The sequence below is a fragment of the Lithohypha guttulata genome (assembly GCF_036872675.1).
Source record: "Lithohypha guttulata strain CCFEE 5908 chromosome Unknown scaffold_3, whole genome shotgun sequence".
NCBI classification, from domain to species: domain Eukaryota; kingdom Fungi; phylum Ascomycota; class Eurotiomycetes; order Chaetothyriales; family Trichomeriaceae; genus Lithohypha; species Lithohypha guttulata.
In genome coordinates, this window is record NW_027042752.1 from 642,774 (window position 1) to 669,409 (window position 26,636).

At 49.4% G+C, this 26,636-nt stretch overlaps 9 protein-coding genes across 9 annotated transcripts; 7 read left to right on the forward strand and 2 right to left on the reverse strand.

The window, feature by feature from the left end:
* Window positions 1–1,608: 1,608 nt before the first annotated feature.
* Window positions 1,609–3,114, forward strand: LTR64_004021 (uncharacterized protein; the record flags this gene model as incomplete). Its single annotated transcript, XM_064898369.1, has 2 exons — window positions 1,609–1,627; window positions 1,694–3,114. The coding sequence occupies 2 exons, from the start codon at window positions 1,609–1,611 to the stop codon at window positions 3,112–3,114; spliced, it is 1,440 nt and encodes a 479-aa protein (XP_064754326.1).
* A 144-nt stretch (window positions 3,115–3,258) lies between these two features.
* LTR64_004022 (uncharacterized protein) lies at window positions 3,259–4,680 on the reverse strand (the record flags this gene model as incomplete). Its single annotated transcript, XM_064898370.1, has 1 exon — window positions 3,259–4,680. One exon carries the CDS (start codon window positions 4,678–4,680, stop codon window positions 3,259–3,261), a length of 1,422 nt encoding a protein of 473 aa, XP_064754327.1.
* Window positions 4,681–4,903: 223 nt separating this feature from the next.
* Window positions 4,904–7,099, forward strand: LTR64_004023 (uncharacterized protein; the record flags this gene model as incomplete). The annotated part of the gene is made up of 2 exons (XM_064898371.1): window positions 4,904–5,200; window positions 5,252–7,099. 2 exons carry the CDS (start codon window positions 4,904–4,906, stop codon window positions 7,097–7,099), a joined length of 2,145 nt encoding a protein of 714 aa, XP_064754328.1.
* Window positions 7,100–7,552: 453 nt separating this feature from the next.
* LTR64_004024 (uncharacterized protein) lies at window positions 7,553–8,805 on the forward strand (the record flags this gene model as incomplete). The annotated part of the gene is made up of 2 exons (XM_064898372.1): window positions 7,553–7,611; window positions 7,704–8,805. 2 exons carry the CDS (start codon window positions 7,553–7,555, stop codon window positions 8,803–8,805), a joined length of 1,161 nt encoding a protein of 386 aa, XP_064754329.1.
* Window positions 8,806–9,170: 365 nt separating this feature from the next.
* LTR64_004025 (uncharacterized protein) lies at window positions 9,171–12,040 on the reverse strand (the record flags this gene model as incomplete). The annotated part of the gene is made up of 2 exons (XM_064898373.1): window positions 9,171–11,543; window positions 11,594–12,040. The coding sequence occupies 2 exons, from the start codon at window positions 12,038–12,040 to the stop codon at window positions 9,171–9,173; spliced, it is 2,820 nt and encodes a 939-aa protein (XP_064754330.1).
* A 983-nt stretch (window positions 12,041–13,023) lies between these two features.
* LTR64_004026 (uncharacterized protein) lies at window positions 13,024–15,120 on the forward strand (the record flags this gene model as incomplete). The annotated part of the gene is made up of 1 exon (XM_064898374.1): window positions 13,024–15,120. The coding sequence occupies one exon, from the start codon at window positions 13,024–13,026 to the stop codon at window positions 15,118–15,120; it is 2,097 nt and encodes a 698-aa protein (XP_064754331.1).
* Window positions 15,121–16,906: 1,786 nt separating this feature from the next.
* On the forward strand, window positions 16,907–19,132 carry LTR64_004027 (uncharacterized protein; the record flags this gene model as incomplete). The annotated part of the gene is made up of 1 exon (XM_064898375.1): window positions 16,907–19,132. The coding sequence occupies one exon, from the start codon at window positions 16,907–16,909 to the stop codon at window positions 19,130–19,132; it is 2,226 nt and encodes a 741-aa protein (XP_064754332.1).
* Window positions 19,133–19,869: 737 nt separating this feature from the next.
* LTR64_004028 (uncharacterized protein) lies at window positions 19,870–21,321 on the forward strand (the record flags this gene model as incomplete). Its single annotated transcript, XM_064898376.1, has 1 exon — window positions 19,870–21,321. The coding sequence occupies one exon, from the start codon at window positions 19,870–19,872 to the stop codon at window positions 21,319–21,321; it is 1,452 nt and encodes a 483-aa protein (XP_064754333.1).
* Window positions 21,322–23,846: 2,525 nt separating this feature from the next.
* Window positions 23,847–25,888, forward strand: LTR64_004029 (uncharacterized protein; the record flags this gene model as incomplete). The annotated part of the gene is made up of 3 exons (XM_064898377.1): window positions 23,847–24,140; window positions 24,560–25,036; window positions 25,112–25,888. The coding sequence occupies 3 exons, from the start codon at window positions 23,847–23,849 to the stop codon at window positions 25,886–25,888; spliced, it is 1,548 nt and encodes a 515-aa protein (XP_064754334.1).
* Between the last annotated feature and the right edge of the window lie 748 nt (window positions 25,889–26,636).

Consider the following 26,636-nt stretch of genomic DNA (forward strand, 5'->3'; position numbering starts at 1 on the left):
TGCTCTTCGTCTCGCCACCGGTTATCATCTGGGACTTCGCGCTCCTTCTTGCAGGGCAGGCTTGTCGTGGCATTTCTCATGACCCCTTCTACGCAGCTCAGGTGCTGTGCTATCATGAGGTTCTGGGTGGTTCTGAGCACTATTGACCATATCCACTATGCTCTTCCTCCTTTCTCTGTCCCTGAGACTCGGTGCTCTTGGCCTCTGATCCCCCTGCGCTCTTCCTCCAAACACAGGTAACTCATACCATATAGTACGGCAAACCCAAAGGACGAAATCGTAGAGGATGGCTAGAAGCCATGGTGACATGTTGAATACGGCTAGAAAAAGCTAGAGAGTCAATTTTCAGTTGAACATGTGAATTAGCGTTTGAAAAACATACAAAGATTCTGATGATCCATGTTTCATAGATGGTAAGTTGTGGTGGAAGTAGAGAGTACCACGCCATAGTGTAGGTATAACGACGGATGATTTGGTACAGAATGAGTGTGAAGCAAGCCTCTATCTCTGCTAAATACAAGTAATGTTTGTCTTTCACATTATTCTCCCCTTATAGTGGGATGTCTGGAAGTAGGCAGTTCTCAAAGATTGGCGCAGGCTCGGCAGGCAGGTGCGAAGCGATAGTATCGTATTCTATACAGTTTCCACTTCGATTCGTGCTTTCAGATAGGAAGGATATACAGTCTAGAAGGACGAGCTCTGCACATCATCAGCATCAGTTACTCGCAATAATAACACAATGCTTGTTCTGTGCTAGAGTGCATTGCTTCAAATTATCAGCATTGACTGCGAGACGGCTGGATCGTCGCTGCAAAAGCTCAATGCAGCATGACGTTGGTCCCCACGCAAACGTGGCAGCCACGAGGCACCAAAGTACTTGACCTGAGTGCTGAAGGCCCGAGCATTTGCATCCAACGAATTGATTAGCTTCGCTCACTACACATAGAGCTCAATCGACAGAAACAAGCTCAACAGAACCTCTTTTCTTGTCAAGCTCGTATCTTGAGTATCGAGACCCATGTCTTCAGCTACAGAGTATGCACCTCTGCACGCGAGCGAGGGTGCATCACGCCTTCAACTTCGCTTCTGCTTGTATAGTCTTTAAGGCTGCTTCATCCTACTCGAGTATCTCCTTTGGATAAGGAAACATATCCACGACAGCAATGCACACTCGCCTAAATACTGGAGAGTTTACCCTTCTGCCAGAGCGTTCTTGTGCATTGTGGACCAGTGCAGTTTGCGCACATCCTGCCGATATCCTACATGCCGGCCTCATAGGTAGGGTGAAGATCGACCGCTATTCTTACTGACCAAGTGAGCTTGAACGAAGAATGTCTATCTGTTGTTTGGCAGGTATCATCCCAATGACTCAACACAATCAGCTCATCGTCGAACAGCAAAACACTCCTGATGAGTCTGCTTCCGTCTGGCATGAGTCCAGCGAGAAAAGGAGATCGGACTCCCAGATTGGCTTCTGTAGTATTCGTTTGTGTTGATTGCAGCTTGCGATTGTTGCGTAGCCAATCGAGACAACCGTTGAGCTTCTATCTCAGGACGGGACGTCAGTCATGCACTTGAAACTCTTCCTTCCTTTCATTCCTCGTAGAAATGTCAGCTCGCAACCAAGGTACGTACCAGACCCTCAGATCTAGAACTGGAAACTCGACTCACAGAGTAACTCCGGCTAATTCAGAAGCTCCTGACTTCAATCCTCCTACCAACAACGTGGTCGACCACCAGCGTGTTTTCAATTGCCTCGTCGAAGCTGTAAACTACATCCATGCTTCTATGCAACTCCTCTATGGCCCAAGAATTTTCACTCCTCTACAACCACCGACTGTCAATTCTCCCAGACCAGGGCCGACTTTCAATCCACACGCACCTGAATTTCAGCCCCCCACGACATTTCCTGTACCTAACACTTCAGCAACTGCCTCCCAGGGTCCCCGAAGTATTGCAGGACGCAACGTAACTTCGTCACAAGCCAGAAGGAATTCCACTCATCCTCACACACGTACAGCCTTCGCTGATGCCTTTGGACCCACCCCAGACACTGTCTCCAGACTTCAAGACTCTCTGTTGAACACCCCTGTGGCCACAGAACTCTATGTGCCTTCTAGAAACCCGTCTGAAAAGCCATGGATGAACACGGAGACTGGCGAAAGACCGCACTACACGAGTATCAAACTTCCTGGGCTGCAAGATGGGTTGATAGACGCCACGATCATGCGTGGTCCTGGGGACCCGGCGGCAGTACGAGCTGAAGACGTACGTAGTGATACCGAGAAGGAAGCTCTAGTGCGGGAGTCTGAGTTGGCTGAGAGTATGGATGCGGAAATGGATATCGATGACTCGATGTCAAGGGTGAGATATCAGCGTCGTGGAGGCTCGATAAGGAGGGGCAGTGTGGTACGTCGCAACCAGGCTGCTTTGGCGCAGCACGATGCAGACATTGCTAGAGGCTTCAGCTCGACCGGGAGTACGTCAGATCCACAGCCTACGGAGGGCTACCGGCCTACTGCTCAGCCAGATGATAGTCAAGCAGACGAGGAAGATCCAAACCCAGACACAAATGGGGGAACTGAAAACCAACCCACTGGCATACGAGGCGGCAGCGGCGAAGAAGTCAAAAAGCAACAAGCCATCTTCAAACCTTTCGATCTCGACGCAGACTTTGACGAAATGCTCAACACCAAGCCTATGCCACAAAGTGCTGCAGACGTAGAGCTCCACCCTCAATACTCAGACGAACGAGCAGAACTTCTCCGAAAGACTGACGACCTCCCTGTCGTGGCGATCTTTCGCGACGAGATCGAGCGAGAAGGTATCGCGCGTGGCTTTGAGAGACCCGACGCAAACGTGCAGAAGTGGCATGAGTTGGTGCGGTGGTACCAGACTCGCGCGACTAGTGAGCTGCAACGAGAGATGAAGTTGATCGTGCAGAATAAGCAAGTCTTCTATGGGATGTTGAGGGAGAGAGATGCTGAAGCTTTTGGGGTGACTGCTAGGAAGAAGAGGGAGGCGGAAGAGGCTGCGCTTGAGGAGCATGTGAAGAAATCTTGGGACGATGTTGGAAAAGCAGCTTGGGGGTTAAGTTCGTCTGGAGGCTCTTAAACATGGCTAGGAGGACGTCCGCGAAGGTTTCGTCTTCTCCCAATCGTGTTGCCAATGTCAATCTCGGTGGTGTAGTCATTGCAGAATTTGACAGACCAGTCAGAGCTGATCATACTCAATTTCATGGTTTCCTTGTGGCATGTTTCACCTGTGATCGAGGAGCTCGTTATAGCGATACCAGAAGTCATAACAATCTTTATGACCCCAATGCTCAATCCAGAACTCGCCGAATGTATCTGAGACTTTGACGTCAATTCCATTAATTCGCTCATTTCGTTTCAGTCCGCAGGTGGGACAGGGATGCTGAGCACTTAACACATCAGGACCTGTGGCCATCCTAGCTGCCAGTGTCGTAGATAATGACATGGGTGGTTTCTGGACTTTGAACCTGACCATGGCAGCATTGAGACGGTGAGACAGCCTTGACCACGAGGCGATAGCTTCCTCCGCTTCTTGGTCTTCCCGTCTGCTTTCGCCTTTGTCTATTGCTGTCAATTTCATCCCTCCACTTCTGCCTGCAGCGCCTATTCGCATGCTTTGGGCCAGGTTGTTGTCTCGTTTCCATCGTAGAGATCGACCTGCGATAATGCGGGCACAGACTCTGTAAGCTTCGGCGATATGTAGTCCGAGATCAGGGCTTGTGCTCTGGCATTGCGAACCTGCTGATAATGCTGAGAAGACTTTTGGTAAGAGGTTGAGTAGCACTGCGGGTGGTGGGACGTTGACGGGTCGTTCGTTGTGCTTGGGTTGAGGTACTGTAGAAGTATCGGGTTGTCGTTGGGTTTGTTGATTTGATGTTGAATGTGGTACTGCTTCGCTCTCGGTCTCGTCAAATTGGAACTCATCCCATGCGTCGGGGTCATTATTTCCAGTGTTCATCGCGTCTTGCCTCGATGGCTTTGTAAGGGCTCGTAGGCGCACTGGCGTGCGTTGGGCGTGTGTTTTACTTGTCGTGGAATGTTTCACTGAGGGTTGCCAACCTGTCGCAGCAGAAGGATTCACAGACCACGGTACGTCTTCGAATGCGCCCCAATCCTCGTCGATGCCAACCAGATCTAAAGCCGGATCATTTTGAGCTCTCGAAGTGTTGTAGACAGGCGTAGACTTTGTTGGACGGGCTGACTTGAATTGTGTATTCCCTACGAACATGTTATTGTCACCAGTTTCATGATTGTCTAAGTCGAGCAAGTTGTCACTTAAATGCTGGGACTGGATCTCGGCCACTGTGTTTGACTGAGAAACTGTAGGACTTGATTGTTCGAAGTCGCCAAAGTCGTCGTCGTCGTCATGCTTTGATACACCTTCAGGCTCGAATCTCTCGGCATCAAACAAGACGTTGTCATGTTCCCAGTCTGTTCCCCATGTATGGCCGTCGCTCACCAGCTTCCTGCCAGGACTTGTGGGCACAATCGTATGAGTTGGCCATGGTTGCCAAGTGTCCTCAATGGTCAATGGGACACTCGCTAGCTTACCAGGATCCTCTTGCCGTTGTTTCGTATGAGCTGCAGTAGTATCTGCATCTTCGATGCCATGGTCGCCAAACGCTGCAAGTAGGTCGGCAGACATCGTCTTGTAGGTGGAAGTTGTGGATGGAGGTTGAGTTCAAACGCTGGAGAAAATGCCTTAGGCTCGTTTAGGCATGGTGTTTAGCTACAAACGCCGCTATACTTGAAGATTGTAGCCAGCAATTCGGCTGGAACAGTAGCAATTACTTGTCCTGGTGCCAACGACGATTTAGAGATTCTTTCTGCGTTGGTCTACTGTGCAGGAATGCTCGTTAGGCCTCACCATGAGACAATACCAAGACATCGAAAAAAGATGGTCTTTGCTGTTCAACACGTCTATAGGAGTGGATCTAAAACAAGCCATCAAAGACGATGGTGATTTTGATCCTTGTGAAGATGGTCTCCGATCTATTTGCTGGAAGTCGTTCTTGCTTAATGGACCTCTGAGTAAAGCATCATGGACAAGAAAGTTGAAAGATAGCAGGAGCGGCTACACTGCTCTTCGCGATCATTTCTTGAAGTACATTGACAATCCTAATAATCTTCACTCGTCAGCAGATCCTCTCGCTGACGACGATACAGTCAGTAGAAAACAGCCCGTTGTGTGCTGTATCTGACTGACACAGTGATAGTCGCCATGGGCTACGTTGAGGCAAGATGAGGCCAGTCGAGAAGAGATCTGGCAGGACGTGATACGCTGCAACATTGACAACTACTTCTTCCGAGAACCATCAACACAAAGACAATTGTTGGATATTCTTTTCATCTATTCAAAGCTCAACCCAGACACGGGGTATCGACAGGGTATGCACGAGTTGCTCGCCCCTGTACTTTGGGTGGTCTTTCAGGATGCGGTGAACCCGAAGGCCGTTCCGGACAATAAGGTTGGGACGGAAGGCATCGACTTTATGCTTGAGACTCTCGACTCAAACTACGTCGAACACGATGCCTTCAACCTGTTCTGCGCGATGATGCAAACCCTAAAGAGTTTTTACGAAGTCGGAGACACCAAAGACTCATCTATTATTGTGGCTCAGAGTGAGCGCATACACAAGGAGCTTCTTGGAGCAGTTGACCCTGACCTCAGTACTCATCTCGAAGTTGTTGGTGTTGTTCCACAAATCTTTGCTATCCGATGGTTAAGGCTTTTGTTTGGTCGTGAGTTCGAATTCAAAGACGTGCTGAGATTATGGGATGTACTATTTGCGGAGAACCTAAACATTGAGGTGATTGACATGGCTTGTGTAGCGATATTGTTGCGGCTGAGGTGGCAGCTCATCGACGCTGACTACACCACAGCAATTACGACCTTAACACGGCTTAACCTTCCGAAGGAGGGTGACTCAGCTCGAGCAATAGTCAAGGATGCAGGTTATCTCGTGAAGCGCAGGACAGCGGAAGCCGGAGCGGACATTACACAGCTTCGCACTGGAAGACGGCAATACATAAATCCACTTGGTGGCGAAGAAGTGCCATCTAGGTCATCGACTCCTCAACCCCGTACACATCGAAGGCTAAGATCGCAGCAAATGTCGCCAAGTCCCTCGCCAGCACGTTTTGCAACACCGCAACGGCACCTGGAGAGCCTCTTCTCCAATGTCTCGAGCAATTTTCAGAAGAACGCAGAGGGCTGGTCCGTGCAGACTGTGTCGAAAGCGCTTCGAGGCGCTGTTGGCGAGGCCAAAAAGAACTTTGAGCAGTTACAAGGCAATTCACCAAGATCGAGCATAGACATGCCACGAGGCTCATCTGAAAGGCAACATCCACCAAGTGGCGACGTCGATTCTGTTCTTGTGGACCGACTAAGGAAACTAGAAGAAAGGAACCAAGCATTGGCTCGAATGCTTGAGGATGCACAAGAGACGCTACGAAAGTGGAAAGCCACAAGCCCACGACAAAGCTCGCAAGACGAGGACATGTTCAATACTGCTCTGGCCAAGATGCAGTTCGTGTCAGTGTACCTTACAGATTCTGATATTCCTATACCGGAAGGAAGTTCTTCGATTGAGCAGAAATCCATTGATCAGGTTGTCAAAAATTACGACCCGCAGCCGTCCGCAGACTCGCCGAAGGATGAGCCCGTGACACAAACAGGTGAGCAGCATGAAGCAGAGAACGAGCAGAAGGCAGTGCCCGATGTGGCGCAAGATGCACCAGAAATGCCAGTTGTGAAAGTAGAAGGACCCGAATCGCGTGACAGGTCTCCTTCACCTGTCAGAAAAGCATCGGCGAGACCATCTCTCGCAGAATCCTCATTCTCGTTCATGTTAGGTGAGAATCGGCATCGTTCATCGTTTGTTAAGAGCACACCACTACCAGAAGAGCGAAGGAATAGTGCACAGATCGAGAAGAACAGGAAGAACAGCAGTGAATCCAAAACAAGACCTAAAATATCTTCCAAGGACAAAGCAGATCGGAAACCTGGCGTCAAAGCAAACAACAGTGACGAAGACGGATTTACAATGAGCACGCTTCATTAGATAGAAGAAGTCGACGATCATGGAACTCTTGAAAGATAAAATGCACATTATTGAATCGGCTTCTGGCAGGCCAACCACACAGATGACTTTGACCCCGACTCGAGTCGCAACGTCGTCCGTCGAGGTCACGAGCTTGGTGGAAAGATGTCTCCTTGGTCGATTACGGTGGCGCCAGCAGGATCAGAAACCCCTCAGATGATTTTCGTACCACGGACAAGGCTATGCGTGATGAGGTCATCCGCCTTCGACCGCCTGTTTCGAGTCCAGGCTAGTTGACTGTACCAGCACCCCTGCCACACTCGACCTTGGCCGTAGCCCTCGTGCCAAATATTGCTTGTCCAGTACTCAGCCTCTGCGCGATTAAAGCCTTGAATGCTCGTTGCTTCGTTGCGATTCATTCTTCGGGCACCAAAGTCCACAATCTAGTCACCAAAAACAGAAGCTGAACCAATCATGTCGGAGGTTGGCGACCCTCGGGCAGCAAGATCAAGATATGTCGACCGCGAAGATGGGTAAGTAAAAGTCGCTCAAGATCTTGTACTTGCTTCTTCGTACCACGGCGCAAGTTATACATCTCAAGCTCTGAATACTGATGACAAGTTAGCGGACCACCCCCACCTCCCCCAGCAGCATCTTCACCCCCAAGAAAATCAACACGAGATCCACGCGACCTTGAAGAAGATATAACGTCTCCTCCACCTAGAAGAAGTAGACGCGCTCACGACGAGGAAGAACCTCAACCTACGCGGACGAAAGATCGCAGGGATCGAGAGCGAGACAGGGCTGACCGAGCAGACCCACGAGAAGCAGCAGAGCCTTCTCGAACCAAGTCGAGAAAATACTACGACGAAGACGACGATCTAGAAGCAGCTGTATCAAAATCCTCATCGCGCCGAAAACCCAAAGAAGAAGACCTTGTGGACAGCGGTGACGACGATAGAGCCTATCGCAAAACAAAGTCCAGGCCGAAGGAAGATCCAGACATGAACGAAGGCCGTCGCAGAGAAAGAGATCGCGACCGAGATCGGGATCGAGGGAAATACGCTGATGATGACGACTATGCTCCACGCAAACGAAGAGAAGACCCTGCTCCTCCCTCAAGACGTCGCTACGATGATGAGCTTTCTGACGAGCCTCCTCCGAGGCGCAAAAGAGACAAGTACGACGATCGCGACGACAGAGGTTACAAGTCGGATGCGGGTCGTCGACGTCGTTACGACGATGATTACGAGGAAACACCTCCACGTCGTTCAGACAGAGATCTAGATCGTCGCAGGCGAGAGAAAGAACGTGATAGGGACAGGGAAAGATCCGACGACTACGATGATCGCCCTCGTGAGCGCGACCGTGATCGAGACCGAGATCGAGACAGGGACCGCTACGCTCCACCACGCCGCAGCGGCACAACCAGACGCGACGACAAGTATCGTGATAGTGATCGAGATCGTGATCGGGACAGGGAGCGAGATCGTGGCTACAAGAGCTACGACGACCGCCCATCACGTCGTAGAGGCTACTCTCGCGACGATGATCGAGACAGATACGACGATCGAGATCGTCCCAGAGGTTCGGGCTCAAACAAGAAGAAATCAGACTTGTTCGCACCCGAGAAAATCGACAAATACGTCGACTTTGGAAAGAAACATTACAAGGATGTGGCGCCAATTGTGAGCATGTTGGCCAAGACGTACATGGACAAGAAGTAGGCTGGAATGCTTGCAAACAGGGAAAGTGGAGGATGAGTCGGGACGCGACTGGGAGGACGAGAAGTAAGCGAGGAAGTGTCGAAGCTATAAATGAAGCATGATAAGAAGTGATACCATAAGATTACGATCGAGGACGGCGTATGGGTTGTCTGTTGTTGTATTTTAAACCCAGAGATGAATATTCTGTGTACAGATTATTTACAGGTGAATCTAGCTCAATGAACTATGTATAATGAAAACTATCAACTGCATTTTTGCAGCCCTTCTCTTCGTCCGTGAAAATGTTGCACAATATGTTGGTACAATACAAATCACTGACTTGAGGCACAAGCATCAAGTCACTCGACTCGTCTATCAAACTCCCCTCAAAACACAACATTAACAACCTTCCCACCCCCAACAACAACAACTCTCTTCCTCTTTTCCCAATCGTTCCGTAACTTCAGCCAGAGTTTCCCCTGCTCTGTATCCAGTATAGCCCCAACCACTCTCTCCTCATGCTCCTCGCTCTTCATGACTTTCTTATCCTGGACCGGCGGCGCAGGGACCTGCATCGTGAATTTTAGTTTCCCGTTGATCTGCACAGCGCATGTGATTGTGTTCTTGCGTGATTTGAGGATGTCTTCTTCTTCTTGCGTGAGGAGGGTTTCTGGCCAGGAGTGAGTGAAGATACTGGAAGGAGTCGATGGTGCTGTAGTAGTAGAAGTGTCTTTGTGTAGATCTTCCCAGCATTGCTCGGCAAAAGCAGGACATATAGGTGCGAGCATCTTGACGAAGGTCAGTAGGACTTCTTGTGCAACCCATGGCTCGAGGTTGGTGATTTTGACGTCATGGAGGGCGTTGGTTAATTTGATGAGATCGGAGACGACGGTGTTGATGTTGTAGATGTTTTGGGTGATTGTGTGGATTATGGTGCGGAGGGTTGCGGAGGTGTGGAGGAGGATGTTTGCTGAGGGTTCAGGGAGTGTCGTTATATCTCGTGTGACGTTCTGCTGGGTTGTGGTGGTTTGGCGAGGTTGTGAAGAAAGGTAGTCGTCTAGCAGTCGGCTGATGCGATACATCCATCTCTGAATGCCGACTATCTTCTCTTCGTCCCATTGCAGGACCTCGCTAAGAGGTGCAGCGAAGAGCATGTGCGCCCTTGTGATGTCGGCGCCATATTTTTGGAAGCAAGTCATAGGGTCAACTCCGTTGTGCTTGGACTTTGACATCTTCTCCCATGTTATGGCTGCTTCCTCACCAGTTGCTTTTACTAATGACGATTTTCCGTCTTCTTGAACGACTATCTCCTCGGGTTTAAGAAAGCGACCGGTGTTAGGATCACTGAAGGTCTTCCCATGAACCATACCTTGAGCTATTAGTTGTTGAAAGGGTTCTTTGCTCAAGGGTTCAGAAGTGCTTGCGATGAGGCCTTCCTGACACAGGAACTTGAAGATGAAGCGTGCGTAGAGTAGATGAAGGATAGCATGTTCGACACCACCAATGTACATATCGACTGGTAGCATATTGGTAGCGGATTCTTTCGAGAACAATTCGTTCTGGTTTTGAGCATCTAGGAAGCGGGCATAGTACCATGACGAGTCAACGAAAGTGTCCATAGTATCAGTCTCCCTTTTCGCGGGTTTCCCACAGCTTGGGCAATTTGTGTTGACGAAGGACTCAATGTTGTCGAGAGGATTTCCTTTGCGACCTTGTGGATTTCCTCCCAGAGCTGGTAGCTGTACCGGCAGCTGGTCGTCTGGGACTGGGACTGCACCACATGATCCACAATGGATAATAGGTATCGGAGTTCCCCAGTATCTTTGCCTGCTAATCAGCCAGTCTCGAAGTCGCCACGTCTGAGCCTGATTACCACAACCGTGCTTACGAAGAGCTTTGATAATCTTCCAGCTCGCCTTGCGATTCTGCATGCCCGCATATGGCCCACAGGCAGAAGTGAGTTCGCCATCACCAGTATATGCCTCGATCAAGTCTGAGCCCTCTTCATGAGCATCTTGAGGTTTGACCACAACTGTAGATGGTTCGTCTGGCATTTGTAGTCGCCAGAAAGCGAAGTCGCGAGCATCGTGGGCCGGCACACCCATGACTGCTCCTTCTCCATAGTTGTCAAGAACGTAAGGAGCTGCGAAGACTGGCAAGGGCTTGGAATAGCCAGGGTCGAGCATAGAAGCAGGATTTGTAGCCTGTATTGGAAGTTTGAAGCCCTCCTTCGAGTCGGGGCTGAAGCTGGCCTTGTTTGCTATAAAAGCTGCTAGTTCCTTGTTCGACAATGCCAGGTCGCGGACGACAGGATGAGACAGTGACAAAGCAATGTAGTCAACGCCGAATAGAGTATCAGGCCGTGTGGTGAAAACGTTGACCGGCGCTTTCTTGTCATCTTGTAGCACGAGCTCGAACTGGATAGTAGCGCCCTTGGATCGTCCAATCCAGTGTCGCTGTTGTTGAATGACACGTTCAGGCCATCGGTTGCCTGTTGCAAGCACGTCCAGGTCATCGAGCAGTGCATCCTGAAAGGCAGTAATGCGGAAGAACCATTGTTTGAGCATGCGCTGCTCAACAACAGCCCCAGAACGCCAGGACCGGCCGCTGTTGTCCACCTGCTCGTTAGCCAGCACTGTTTTGTCAACAGGATCATAATTCACAACAGCTTCAGCTTGATATGCAAGTCCTTTTTGGTAAAGCATTAAGAACAGCTTCTGGGTATGCTTGTAGAAGGAAGGAAAACACGTTGATATTTCCTACAACTCTTTATCAGCCTATAAACTCCATCTACCATACAAGTCCTTACATTCTCCCAATCAAAGCTTGTGTTCATACTCTTCAATTGTCCCTTCATCTTCTCAATGTTCACCATGGTCCATTGCTCAGGATCGATACCACGCTCGATCGCCGCGTTCTCTGCAGGCAAGCCGAAGGCATCCCAGCCTGTAGGATGCAGGACATCGTAGCCCTCCATTCGCATGAATCGTGCAAGGACATCAGAGATTGTGTACACTCGCAAGTGACCCATGTGGAGGGACCCCGATGGGTAGGCAAACATGGGTAGGACATATTTTTTCTCTCTCTTCTCATGTTCACTGTGCAAGGTAGAAGGACTACGATCCTGCCATATAGCTTGCCATTTCGCATCAACAGCTTGGAAGTCGGTTCGTTTTAGCACCGTCGAAAGCCATCTTCGTCTAGGACGCCATCCTTGTTGAATGAGTCTCTTCGGCCATGACAACAGCAGTTGCATGTCCGATGACAGTCACATTGACACGGCGAAAGTAATGAACTCTGGCAGATTTGTTGTAGTTGTTCGGTAGATCGACGCGCAGGACGATCGAGTTGCCGGACACTTGTTGTTTTCCACTCCACTAAGAGCTTTTGAGCCGACTTCACCTTTCTCGACGACACTCTAGTTGTTGATACGTCGCAGCTCGGACGCGCGACAACGATGCGAGATCTAGCAATGCATTCACGAAGAGTGAGATCCGAGATCTGTCTAACGAAATCGTCGATGCTTGCCCCTTCGAATTGGGACATTGCGTAGCGGCCAATACGACACTTCTTCAAGTTTGTGGCCAGCGGTTGAGTAGCATCAGCTATGCAGAGATGTACTCTGATGCATGTCATAGCATAATTTGTGAGTTCCGGTCAAGAGTGCAAGCTCCGTCCGAGATCAGAGGTACGTGCTGCTGATATCTTGCACGCTAACGAGACGGTTGTGTCTGTGGACAAGCTGCAGCAGTCGAAAATATATCCAGCATACTATTAAGTCGCTCAACGTATTGTGTTCAAAAGTGCCGTTCTCGACGAAGCCTGAGCAGCTGCAGCCCTTGACGCTGAACGAACACCCATCTCATTCCTTCGCTTACTCCCCTTCTTCTATAAATGAGACGTCGTTGAGGTATGACTGGAGTCACGAGCCAGAAGCAAAAATGACCACAGCCTCTACCAATATCGTTTTCATGATTCGGTCGATCTCTTAAGGCTTAAGTATGATTTCAATACAGCTTCAGAATATGGGTGGACAGCGGCTGATTTTTAGCATGGCTTGCATCGCCAGTGACTCGTTTGCAAAGTTTGGTTGGCTCAGCCATTGTACAGCCTTCGACTCATTTCCAGTGCCTCCTACCCGATTACTGACATCCGAAATTGTCGCTGCTTCCTTCGCTTGATTTCTGAGCTGCTGAGAGGCGAAGCTGGAAAACGTTCCAGCAACACCTGATGGCTGACATGAGTTCGCAGACACTCTCAAGCACGGGGCCTGAGTACCCAGCCGCTCATATACTCGGAGTCGCACTCGAGGTGAGACAAAAAGTCTACAACTACATCCTCACAAACATCCACGAAGAAGCACGAAGTTGGGAGAAATCACCAAAGTCCAGCTACGATGGCTTACGGTGGACTTGCAAACAACTGTACTATGAGACAACCCAGTCGATTTTCCTGCATCGAGTGTCAAAGCAGCAATTGCCTGGTATTGTTTCGATCTCTATCAACAAGGTGAATGTGCACACGCTGCGATCGTTGTACCTACGGATCGATCTCGCGCTCGGCATTCAAGGTTGCTATGGCCTTGCGGGATTCCTTAACAGGTTTCAGTTGTCCTTACAAGAGCTTCATCTGATCTTCTCTGGCAAAGATGCAAGTGGAATACAGACAGGTTTTCAAGGTTGTGGGGGTCGAAGTCATCAGACTATATGCTTTCAGGAAGAACTGTTTGAGCGGCATCAGGAGATAGAGAAAAAGCTACTGGTTCTTCGTCAGATTCCGACGCTACGAAATCTTGGGATCCTGCGCATCGAGAACATGAACATCGCCATCCCGCGACCAGCGCTTCTGGCCAACAAGCCATATTTACAAGCACTCAGCGTCACTTGCGATCCTCGCTCCCAAGTAACCGATATCCCACGAGTGGCGAGACGCAATCCCCAGCTCTTTGCAGGTCTCCTCATGCCTGTCAGACCATTTCCTCCTGTTGCAGCATTGACACTCGATGCTAATGCTGTCTTTTCCATAGAGGCCTTAGTAAACAACGTCGCAAAAAGCCTTCGACATCTTAGCTGGATAATCCCGGGTCCAGAGCACCACACTCATCTTCAGAACGAACTGACATCCTTCTACAACATCACTGAAAGACTCATGCAGACTTTGTGGAGAATACCTCAACTAGAAGCGCTTCGGCTTTGTATCAACCCGAGTAGAGGTCCTACTTACCCGATGTGGTGTCGTAGAAACACAGCACCTGTTACGGAAAGTCTTCACAAATATCTACCTCATTTCAAGGCATTGAAGCACTTAGAGATCCACGAAAATGGAAACAACGAATACTATTACAACGGTTTGATCAATGATCTCCCATGCAGTTTGCGTCGATTGTACCTGTGCAGCCGCACAATTCCAGCAGCTCGACTTGCGGACTTAGTTCAGCGGCGATACTTCCATGGAGAAGATGACAATGAATATTCGTATGGTGCAAACGTAGTGCCGATCGATAATGATTTTGCATTCTACAATACCTTGGAATATCAACGAGGATCTTGTCTTCTCAGTGAGACTTCAGAGGCGGATTGGATCAGAGTGAACAGTCGAGGCTTCGTCGAATACTTCACACAAGAAGAACTTGACTCAGCTGAAACGCCAACTGATGGTGTGCTATTGGTGCATCGAGACGTCGGCACGATAGATGATAGCTTCAATGAAACTGGCACTGTTGGCGAGTATTATGATCGGTTCGACAAGATTCCTTTGTACGCGGGCAAGCTGGGCTTCATCACCTTCGAGTACAACGTGCAGGCGGAAGTGGGGGAGTCTAGAGGTCGACTCGATAACAGGCAATACGACGATTGTTATATGGAGAGCGACCGCACTCGGATTTTCAAGTTGAATGGCCGACTTCTCGACAGAGAGCACAATATGCACCTAGCTATTTCCAGAGCCGCAAATGCAGAACAGGCTGTGGCTGGATCGTTCGACAGACGACATGGCACCTTCGAGGACGAGCGCAATTCGCAGTGGCCCGATATTAGACAGGCTCTGCTACATCCATGTCGGAAAACGAGGCACCCTTTTACCACCAAGCAATTTGTTGACGAACTCGAACAATGCTTCGACGATCCTATGACTTGGTACTTCGGCAACGAAGTCGCAGCAGAAGAAGTCTTCAAGAAGGAGCCAGTCGCGAAGCACGACGGTCAAAGGATTAAAGCAACAATCGAGGAGGTTCCCGTGTCGTCAGACTGCCACTGGATGTCACCAGATTACGAGGTTCCTCCCGTTGGTTCTTTTCCTTTACCACCGCTGCCAAGAGATTGGAAGGACGATATGTAATGAGAAGCATCGAGAGATGGCAATAGCACAGAACAGGAGAAAATTCGGATTGATACAGTATAGAACACGACGCGTGAGTAACTCGAAGTCCTGTCGGACCCCAATAGATTGGATCGCGGGCACGCATAGGGTAGCTGGTGGTTGCAGCTCCTCAGATAAATAAGACGTAGAGACGAACCCCTTTGGATATTGCCGTTTGCTATGGCATAGCTTGCGATACTCACCTGATACGTAGTCCACAGCAATAGTTACTATATCTTGAAATGCGAATACCTACTTGCTGTACTCGAGTATACATGAAGTCGTACAAACGCGACAACAGATCTAAGCACCAATCTCGTCTTGTTTACTTCCGGCGGCATGGGCACAATGAGGCAGTGCCTCCAATCTTCGTTTCGGAACTTCTCTCGGCAGTGAAATGGAGCCTCGATGAGCCAGGTTAGCGGTAAGAAGTCTTCCAGAACATCTTTTTGGTGCTTAGAGATCATGCAGGATCCAGGATCTGGAACATTGAAATTCGTTGCCTGCACATGGTTGAGATCTCAATGGACTCAACAGGACAACAATGGCTTCCTATTTCTTGTGAAGGGAATACATTGCCAGAGATATATTGTGTGAAGACAAGCTCTCTTCACGGTCAGCTCCAGCAGATTGATTCTTTGTTTGCAAAGCTCAAAGGAGGGTCTGCACGGCAAAGTCAATCCCAGGCGGCTGAATTGACCCTGCAGTGTTTAGCCTGCGGGAAGCTTCGTAGGCGAGGTCGAAGAAGTCGAATACTCCTTCCACGTTTTGAAGGACAGAGGAAAAGATATCCGTCCAATTTCTATGCATGGAATTGTTGCTTGAAGGCTACTTGACACTCGAGAGCATTCAAACTTCAAGGACGCAATGCGAACATTCCGTTCTTCATGGCATGATCAATATCGAGCTGTCAGTGAGCAATGTTTGTCCTCTTAAGTCTTGTGGAGCTCTCTTCTTCTGTCTTGGCTTGCGAGAAGATGCAACGCTACCCTTCAACAAGAGACGCATCTGGGAGTCGTTCGGCTGATCGGTCCAAACGGGCATGGGTGGCCGAAGTGGTCGGAGCATTGTGCAGACGTGTGGTCGTGGTCACTCGCTCCTGCATGCGCAATGAATGCTTTGCTCATGAACACACGTCCAGACCTCGGGACCAACATGCTTGTCGCTGTGAGCCATACGGAATTCAGGTGTGCTTAACGCGAATCCAACGAATGCCACCTCCGATAAGCTAAATCGGTGGTTATCGCAATACCCTTGTCCCCAGTCCACTTGACTCGCCGATGATAATCGAGTAAGCGCAACAGATATCCTGCATGACCTGCCCACACGGCTTGAGCTCCTGCTGACCCATTCTATACTACGTCTTGACGCTTCTCGCAGCACGACTTGCCTGAAACTTACCTCACTGCAATTTCAAACTGCGCACACACAACGACAGCTCAATCCTCCTAAGTACGTATCTCGTCATTACAGCAGCGTTATCGATAAACCACCCGTTCCTCGGTACCGGAATTCATCCCTCGCGATTGGAGCTAGGAACTACTCCGTGGTATCATCATTACACGTTTGCAAACTGTTTGCTGTGCCTGTGATCCAGCTGTGTTGTAAACCAGCAAAGCACATGTCTTTGAAGCCACAAAGGGCTGGAGCATCGTAGGACCAGACCAAAATATGAGTCTATGAGACAGAACAAGCAAACGTGGATTCAGTCCCCGCACACTGGTGGTATTGCTCTACCGCAAGCTATACATTCACGGGTGCGACCATGGAACCACGATCGCTGCTGACACCTTCTCCTCGTTCTTCCACTCCCGGTAGTCCGATGCTTGCAGGAATGTCGCAAGAACAGCCGCCGAAGCTCAAGGGACGACAGCGTCTGCTTCAAGGCCTTCAACGCATGTCGTCGTCACCTTCATTGGCGAAAATGGGCAGGACCAGGTCAAGTGAGAAGGTCTACAAGCCTAACCACAAAGCTTCAATATCTTGCGTTTCTTTAGGTTCCTCGCCTCAAGGCAGCTCGATCTCACCACCTATTCAAGTGTCAACGTCTGCATATGCCACACCTCCAGGTACACCTGGTACGCCCACTAGCGTCTCCTCTTACGTCGATAGTCACTCCAGATTCCGACCCTTTGACCTTGGCTCGGCTGCGAGCAGTGCTGAACATCTGCAGCTGAGACCAGCAAGAACTCCCCTTCACGAGATATCCGAGAAACCCCTACCTAAAAGAGAGAACTTCAACTTCTGGGGAGACCTACCCCAAGAGGTTAGGATCCAGATCTTGAGCTATCTGCCTCCGAAAGAGATTGTTAGGTTGTCTGCTGTCTCGAGATCATGGCAAGAGATGTGCTTCGATGGTCAGTTATGGACAGTACTGGACTGCCAAACATACTATCAGAAAATCACCTCCGAGGCATTGATGAAGATCATGCTCAGAGCTGGGGCGTTTGTAAAGAACCTGAACCTGAGAGGATGCGTTCAGCTGAGAGATCAGTGGTTGAGTTTAGGTACCCGGATGACCAACCAAGAATGTCGAAATCTCGAAACGTTTAGCATCGAAGGCTGCAAGATCGAAAGATCGAGTATACACTTCTTCCTGCTCAGGAATCCAAAACTACTTCACTTGAACATGCCCAGCATGCAGCAGGTGAGCAATGCTACGTTGAAGATCATTGCAGCACATTGTCGCAACATCGAATATCTGAACATCAATTGGTGTACCAATTGCGATAACAGAGGCCTTCTCAAGGTCGTTCAGAGCTGTCCTAATCTCACCGACCTTCGAGTGAGTGAGGTAAGAGGTCTTGACGACACGGAACTTGCGCTGGAAATGTTCAGGCGAAACAACCTTGAACGCTTAATAATGGCAGGATGTGATAGTCTCACGGACGAAGTGCTGGAGATTATGGTGCAAGGTGTAGATCCACAGGTTGATGTCCTTACAGATCGCGTTACGGTCCCGCCGAGACGATGGCGCCACTTGGACGTTTCAGAATGTCGACAACTGACCGATCGGGGCGTGAGAGCATTGGCTCACAATGTACCGTTCCTGGAGGGATTGAAGCTCTGTAAAGTCTCAAGCCTAACAGATGATGCTTTGCTTGACGTTATGTCGAGCGTGAACAGGCTGACACATCTCGAACTTGAAGAGCTCGAGCATTTGACGAACGAGGTACTCATTCGACTCGCTAAGTCACCAGCTGCAAAGACACTCGAGCATTTGAGCATATCATACTGTGATCAAATGGGTGACGTGGGGGTGCTTCCGATCTTGAAGTCCTGTCCTGAGCTCAAGAGTTTGTGCCTGGACAACACACGAATCTCGGACCTTGCACTCATGGAAGCAAGCGAACAGGTGCGCAAACGAGGCAACCTCCTCAAGCGAGGGGCTCGCCCTAAAAAGGGTCTGGAACTCATTGCCTTTGACTGTGCAAATGTCACCTGGGCAGGAGTTCGGGAGATCATGCAAGGAAATTGCCGAGTACTGCAGGGCAGGAAGAAGAGCGTTGTGAGGGAATCTCTCATGACACACCTTCCGCCGACAGACAGCGAAACGGAGTCAATCACAAATGCTGCATCGGCCTCAGCATCCCAGGAGATCAAACGTGTCATTGAGATACAAACCCTACTCTTCCCTGCCCAGATCATTCATCTCAAGGCCTTCCACATCTGGCAGGCGACTTTCGATGCACACTATCAACGCTGCATGACCGCGCGATGGGTGGCAGCGAGCAGGCTTGAGAATAAATGGGCGGAGTGGATGGTGGCTACCGAAGAGGTTGGAAATATCAGCCATGGCTGGGGAGCAAGACGTAGAAGAAGGCGACAGAGGGAAGCTGAGAATCGAGTTCGAGAGGATACAGCGGGCCTTGTACACGACACTGAAGGTGTTGGCACAGGCACCGAGACTGAGGACATGAGTGGTCTTGAGAATGGCTCAAGGCGGCCTAACCGAAGAAGAGCTAGAAGTGGTGGGTGTGCTGTGATGTAAGCTTTCCGAACTTGACGTTCGTTGAGCTTGACTTTGCAGCAGCTCGGTATCTATTGATTCGAATTGGAGTTGGCATTGTTTGGAAATTGCATGGGTAGGAAATCTGGTGCTTGGTAGCCTCGCGGGTGCATTCAGCGTCCAGCAGCCTGGACGCGAGGAGTTCGAGCTGCATACAAGTAGGAGTTTTTATTCCAGATGCGACGTTCGATCTAACGGAGAAGTTTCTAAGATTTAACCAGCGCTCTTTCACTAGTCGCTTTTAGCCTGCTTCCGCTTGTGTCGCTGCAGCCACATCGAGGCGCCAGTGACGCCGTAAAGTGGGTTGGAGTCTCAACTACGGAACGCAAGTCCTTTTTTCTTTGCAGCAATGCACTTCTCGTCTTCCTGATTGCATGTACAGTATTATAGCAGGGCATGACGAGATTGGACAAGAAAAGCATGTGTGACAGTCTAGCCTACTATGACTTTTGGTGCTCCTGTGCACGGCATTCGCTGCACGGTGACATCGTCCTACATGGTTATCGCAACCAAGTTCACGGCTGATCCTCTTGGACCTTTGTCTCGCTATTCCCTTCTTTCTGCATGGCTATAGAAAGGAGTTTGCTGTGTATCGTTGAAGTTGCTACCGCGAAACACTGACACAATCTCTTCTAGAAAATTTGATCGCCATTCCGATCACATTCTTTGAGGTCGCACAAGCCCAATCTACTCTACCGTTGTTCACGAACCCAGCCTCCATGGCAGACCGTAACTACCGCGTCAGTTACAAGACTCGCGAAGTCGACCACGACGAAGCACGTCTCGAAGAGGCACGAAGACGCCTGCCGACAGCGCTCGATCCATACAGATACCCAGAAGACCGAGAAGAACTAAAACGGGCAGTCGCAGAGACAAAGGCACGTAACGCTCGATATCGTGACGACTATCGTGAATATGAAGCTCCTATAAGAAGACAGACACTTCGAGAGGATGTAGTGGACAAGATACCTGAAGACTTGCCTCGGCCAAGCGCGACAAAGACAACGTATTCGGTGACGGCTGCTGGACTCGAGAAGGAGTCGCAAGTCATGACTCGAGGTCCTACAGCGCCTATGGACCGAGAGGCTGGCTCGGTACGTGCTCGACAGGGTCAATATGAAGATAACAACAAATATATAGCGGCGCGGTCTGAGAAACCTTCAGGTCGCAGATACGATGATCGATATTATGGCAGAAAAGATCGTGATTACGAGGTTGAGCGACCACGATATGAGGGCGGTGCGTATGTAGTTGACATGAGAGATGCAGACGTCGTGGACATATATTCGGGGTCGAGAGCACGAGAACCTGACAGAGGGTTTGGTGGCTATCGAAATGACCGTTACAACGATCCAGCACCTGAAGCTTACGGTCGTAGTGGAGGTTATAGATCAAGCGGAGCTGCGTATGCAGAACGCGACGATCAACGTGCTTCGGCTCCTTACATGTCTGGAGCACGTCAGGATCGAGCTCCAACAAGAGTTTCCGCGAAGATGGCAGATAACGAGGCAGCAGTGGCTTACACACCTTCGATGACCACAAAGAGAAGAGACGAAGATGACTTTACTTTCGTCGAGCGATCAGGGCCTCCGGATCGAGCACCAGCTGAACCAAGATCTTCCAAGGAGTCCTTCTATGCTGCAGCCGAAACACCCAAAGGCAGAGTTCGTGCTGAGGTGAATCGTTCTCCTCCCGACAACGACTACGTGATGGTCTCACCACCCAGAGACAACGCCACTATAGTCAGTGGGCGAATGACCGCCAACACTGGTGGCGCCAGCATGAGATCAGCAATGTTCCAGGCCGACGCATACACACCAGAAGAGCGTCTTCACCGACGCAGGTCACGAAGTATCAACTTCAGGAACGAAGACACTGATGGGCATTATGCTGGTGATAAATTTCATGAGAAGCCTGGCGCCGAAGCGGCAATGCTGGGACGATATCTCAATCATTATGATGCCGAAGAAGATCGCATGGACTACCGCTATAGCTCGAAGGGTGGTAGGGTGGCTGAAGACGATTACTACGATCGACGAGAGCGTGACAACGCCAGGTATGCGCCGCAGCGTGCAAGAAGTAAAAGTCGAGGAAGGCGTGAGAGGGAAGAGGATGATCGGAGTTATGTTGATACGTTCAGGGAGAAAACGACCAAAACCACCTATTATTGAGTGGTGCTGGTGTTTAAACCCCGTTCATGTACTTTCGCTGTAGAAAAATCGACCAAACTGTTTCAGTCGCACTACCTAACCATAAATTGAGACAAGTTTCGACAGTATTAGTGATGTGTCCTTGTCGATACAAAATGCTGCAGTCTGCAAATATTCGCTGCCAGTACTTTGAGATCGTTGATGCCTGAATTTGAGCCCACTATCTCAGATTTTCCTGCCTGGCTTGTCAGTGCTTGGCGCGCACCATCGGCATTGCTTGAAAGTTTGCGGAACAGACAACGACAAGTTGACATACCACATTGACGACCATAGCCCGTACACGATACCACTGTCAAGATGAGTACGTTCGCCTCGCCTATGAGAAAATCCACGATCGATTTCCCTCCAACTACATCCGCAAACCGTCATTGTTCCTGGCTAACAAAATGAACAGCGAAGGGTACATCCAGCTTCGGTAAACGTCACAACAAGGTCAGCGGATTCGAGGAAATACAGCAGGAACAAAGTATTGACACTGGCTCAGACACACACTCTATGCCGAAGATGCGGTAGACGATCCCTACACATTCAAAAGCACACCTGCTCCAACTGCGGCTACCCAGCAGCCAAGACGAGGAAATTCAACTGGGGCGAGAAGGCTAAGAGGAGAAAGACAACTGGTATGGGTTTCTGGGAAGCAAAAGAGACTGTGAACAATGCTGACAAGGCGATTGAAGGAACTGGCCGTATGCGATCTTTGTCCATCATCAACCGAAAATTCAAGAATGGGTTCCAACTGGGTATGCGCACCCATTGTAACGTTTCGTGGTGTGGAAGAATACTGACTTTCGATTCTAGGTACACCAAAGGGTGCACGAGGTCCAACATCTTCTTAGATTTGTGGAGTTCGTGTTTTGTGATGAAGAAACAAGAAGGCTATTGCATTGATATGGGTGAACCAAATTCAGGAGAGTGACGAGGTACATTATCAGCCATGTTATTGCGGTCGAGGTAGAAGGGCTGCAGAATAAAGGAAGGCCTTGGTGCAAACGCAAGAGTCAAACCGCAGGCAAGACGGAGAGATCTATCAACGCGGACGGTACAGACATTTGCAACTACAGCAATACATGTCGTACTTTACGCCGCAAAAGTTGAGCGACTGGACATACAGACGACCCACTGTATATGTCTGTTGTAGTCAATCATGAACATTCTCACAGGGATATATGCCAAGACCATACATCTCATCCGTAGTTCTTCATTTGAGTATGTTCTCATCTTCTAGACATGAATCAAATACCGCCAGCCTTAACGTCGTACATCCAACAGTGTACCTATGGCCAGTCGTTAACGCTTCTGACATCTGTCCTTGATACTCCCGCGAACTGGCTGCTATTACGTTTTCTACTTGCCATATCTGACGAACGTATACCTGCTGGTTTACATCACGATGGTTCAACAGATACATCAGGCAATAATTTTATCCTCGTCAGTATCTGGCGCTCACTAGATTTCTGGTCAGAGCTCGCTGGGAAGAGCGTAGGTTCTACAAAAAACACACAAAATTTACAGCTACTGACGAATTGCTCAGGGTTTCAATGTTCAGAACGCACTTGACACAGGTGAATTGTGCTACATAGATGGATTGAGCGGGAGTCCAAAGACATCGAAAAATGTTATCAGCCTGGAATCTTTGACACTTGAAAGTCTCAGAAACGCGCTCGACAAAGCAGTTCAAGTCCTATCACAACGGAGCACATCGAGTCCCACGATCTTGTTCGATGGCCTTGACTTCCTCCTTGCATCTCAACAGTCCGTTACTGCTCTCGACATTCAGCAGATGCTCCTTAATCTACAACAGCGTGCACCAAATATCATCGTCACTTGTGCTGCCGATAGTGCATTGCTGCATAACACTGACTCGTCTGCTACACCTTTGGAAACTGAACATGCTAGCCTGGCACGGTCTCTCGCGTATGGAGCGCAGTGGGTGTTCCAACTAAGGCCACTGGAGACTGGACAGAGCAAGGAGGTCAGTGGAAGTGTAAGAGTCAGCAAAGGTGGTGCTTGTGAAACTTTTGAAGGAGTCAAAGATCTCGAAGAAGGGGAGTGGTTGTATCATGTCAAAGGTAGTGGCAACGTCGCGGTTTGGGGACGAGGTGAGGCATAAAGGTTTTTGAATAGAGTATATTGCTATGTCTGCCACGGCGGACGGCGATACTCGAGCATACTTGATCACAAATCATATCCGATGGTCCTTGTAAGCATGATACCAGATTCTATGGGCTTTGGACGACAACGAAATGGTCGTAATAGCGAAGTCAGACACAACCGAGTAAAGACGGGGCCTTTCCGCCCTTCGTTGACCAAACTTTGCACTACCAAGTAAGCCGATTAGTAAAAGCGATGAGCCGCCGGCAAGTAACAAGGTAGTGAAAATATGCTCGCGCCATGAGAGACTACATGTCAGCATGTATATAGAAGACGACTTTCGCTGTCACGAGCGAAGCAAACTGTTGCCGAACCGTTGAAGTTCAAACAATACCATGGATCCCGCAAAGTACACATATCCCTGGCCTCTTGCTGGATACGAGAATCTACAACCGTTACCAGAAATACAACAACCGGACAAATCCATAGAAACTCCTCAGACAGGCATCCTCTCCCCAGCCTACTCGAAATTCACATCCGGTCTCGACAACGGTATTCGTGGTGGCTTCGACGTTCACATATACTACAACCACTACGACGACGAGCAGACCAGTTTCGCTCGTGCTCTCCGGGAGCGCATCCGTCGCGAATTCCCAGAGCTTCGCATCTACAAATTCTGGGATCGTCCAGTAGGTCCCCATCTGCTTGCGATGTTCGAGGTAAATATCTTTACTCCTGCTCAATTTGGGGCGTTTGTGTCGTGGTTGGCTATCGAGAGGGGTCCTTTGAGTGTACTGATACATCCGAACACTGAGGCGGGAGATGCAGAGGAGGAAAGGAATCACACGCAAAGAGCGATTTGGATGGGAGAACGGCTGCCTCTCAAGACTTCTGTGCTGAATAAGAGGCATTGAAGCATTCGGGAGGGCGCCTTCGATAATTCAAGCATGTCCGGTCCGCGTTTTGGTCAGTCATGGAAGGTACGACTTCGGGACGTATGAACGCGTGCCTTCCCTTACACGCCAAATCTTTCAATCAGGCATCATTTTTTGCTGTCTGAACCAAGCTTCGGAATTTGCTAACTTACACACCGTTGCATCGTCACCAGATGCTTGCTCTGTCCATCATGCCGTCTACGGAAGACGACTCGTTACAAACTGTACAACCAACGAGATTCACCTCTATCAATCAGCGCTCGCCAACACCACCGAGCAGATGTATCTCAGATTCAGAGCCTGAGGATGACCTTGGCGAAATTACGGCAACGGGTCGTTCTGCTGCATTCGATGCAGCTTGTCACGACATAGGATTATCAACCAATGATTCCGTCACAGACATTGACGAGCTTCAGGACGCAAAGAGACCGTTAGGTGATTTTGAAGATGTTTTCGAAGCTGCGGCAGAGCGGCGTCCACGAGCCTCTACTGAGGATGATACTAGCGAGGTCTTCAGACCAACACCAAGAGCTGAAGACTTTCTCTCCCCTACTTACAATATCGCCACTGTCATAGGAGAAGCTGAAGAGATGTACGAAGGCGAAGTTCCTCCCTTTTGCATCTCCTACAAGAGTGGAAAGACAAAGCTTGTTATAGATAGAAATTCGGGCAAAGAAGTCGAATTAGTACTTCGCCAATGGCTTGGTAGTGACTTTGGGTACTAGGAGTACCCCGATCCCGTTGATTCTATCAAGTATATCGTCTCCTACAGTAGAAGCGACCAAGGCTACCTTGTTTGGAGAGGTTACGATCAGAGGTATGACAAAGAGCCGGTTGCAACAGTTTCTAAACCACACCGAAGACCAACAAACAAAAGTTCTCGATCGGTCAATGGCAGTGCTCACGACGACTTCTTCGATGACACTCCTCTTCGATCGTTTCGAGATCGAAGTGATCGGCAGTTATACCCTTATCAGATGGACAAGGTGGAGCACAATCATGTCAAGAAAGGCGAGAAGCTTTCGGAGTCTTTCCTCCAGGAAGAGTTCCACAGAACACAGAGTAAGAAAAGACGAAAGTCGCAGTCAGGATCAAAGTCAAAGAGAAGATCAATATCTTCGACAGAATCAAGGTCTAGTACAGTGTCAGTTATATCAACAACTAGCAGGTCAAGCTCTGTCACTGTGGTTGACGACGTCTCTGCGACAACAGTCATGACTCGTTTCAAAGAGCTTGATGGTGCCATTCCTGTGGCGTTCAACACAAATTCAATGGACGAGCTGTTCGACACGGTCGAGGATGCCTGGCAGGCTCAGCTTAATGGACGTACTATCAAATACAGCACAGTTCATTTTCCATGGCTCAGCAAAAGCTCGAACCTCCTGTTCATGAGAAGCAACCACACCAGTTTCGGTTTCGAAACCATGCTTAAAGAACTCCGCCGTGCCCCAACTTGGTCGATAACAGGTGATTGCTCGATTGAGCTCGAGTTCTTCGTATGAGGAATGCATACCGAAGTGTTGTGTTCCTAACTACTGCGGGAGCTCGCGAGGAAATAGTTTGATGCCCGAATGCACTATGCACAAGCTAGTGGTCGACAGATCAGCATTTAGCGTATGATCGACAGCAATCGGCAGCTAAGAGATGGATACAAGAGTCCTTGCAAGTGGCAACAATGGGAATTTTGACATATGTGGAGTCAGAATGTCGCTCCAGGAGCATGAAGCACAAGAGAATAATATGTATGAGTATCAATATGGCGCAGGCTATATAGACCTGAGTAACATGGCGCAGGGTTTCGCTGAACGTTACACGAGATGTGATCAAAGCTCTGCTCTAGCCAAGTTTGCGAAGATAAAATAGCCCATTCAATAGCCAAAAGCTTCAGCTTCACCTAAATGGCTTATCATGCACCTGCTAAACGCCAATACCCCGTAGTTCCATAATAGATGCAACCACTATTGATAGTCCCCGAGACCGCGTCAAGGCATACGCACCCCAGAATCGTGCAATACGAGTAAGAGAAGTAAGTCGCTGAGCGCGATCTTGAAGGCGACGAAACTTGCAAGATGCTGCTGTCGCCTATGCGTTGTTTACTCGCTCGCTGTAAGCAAGTGACGCTTTTCGATTGCTGAGATTACTGTAGAGTGTAGGTCTACACCACTACGACGGCCGGACAGTCGCAGTCCCCTGCTCGACCAGCTGCCGCAACCCTGCAATCTCGTGCCTTCTTACTGTGTGTCCAACAAG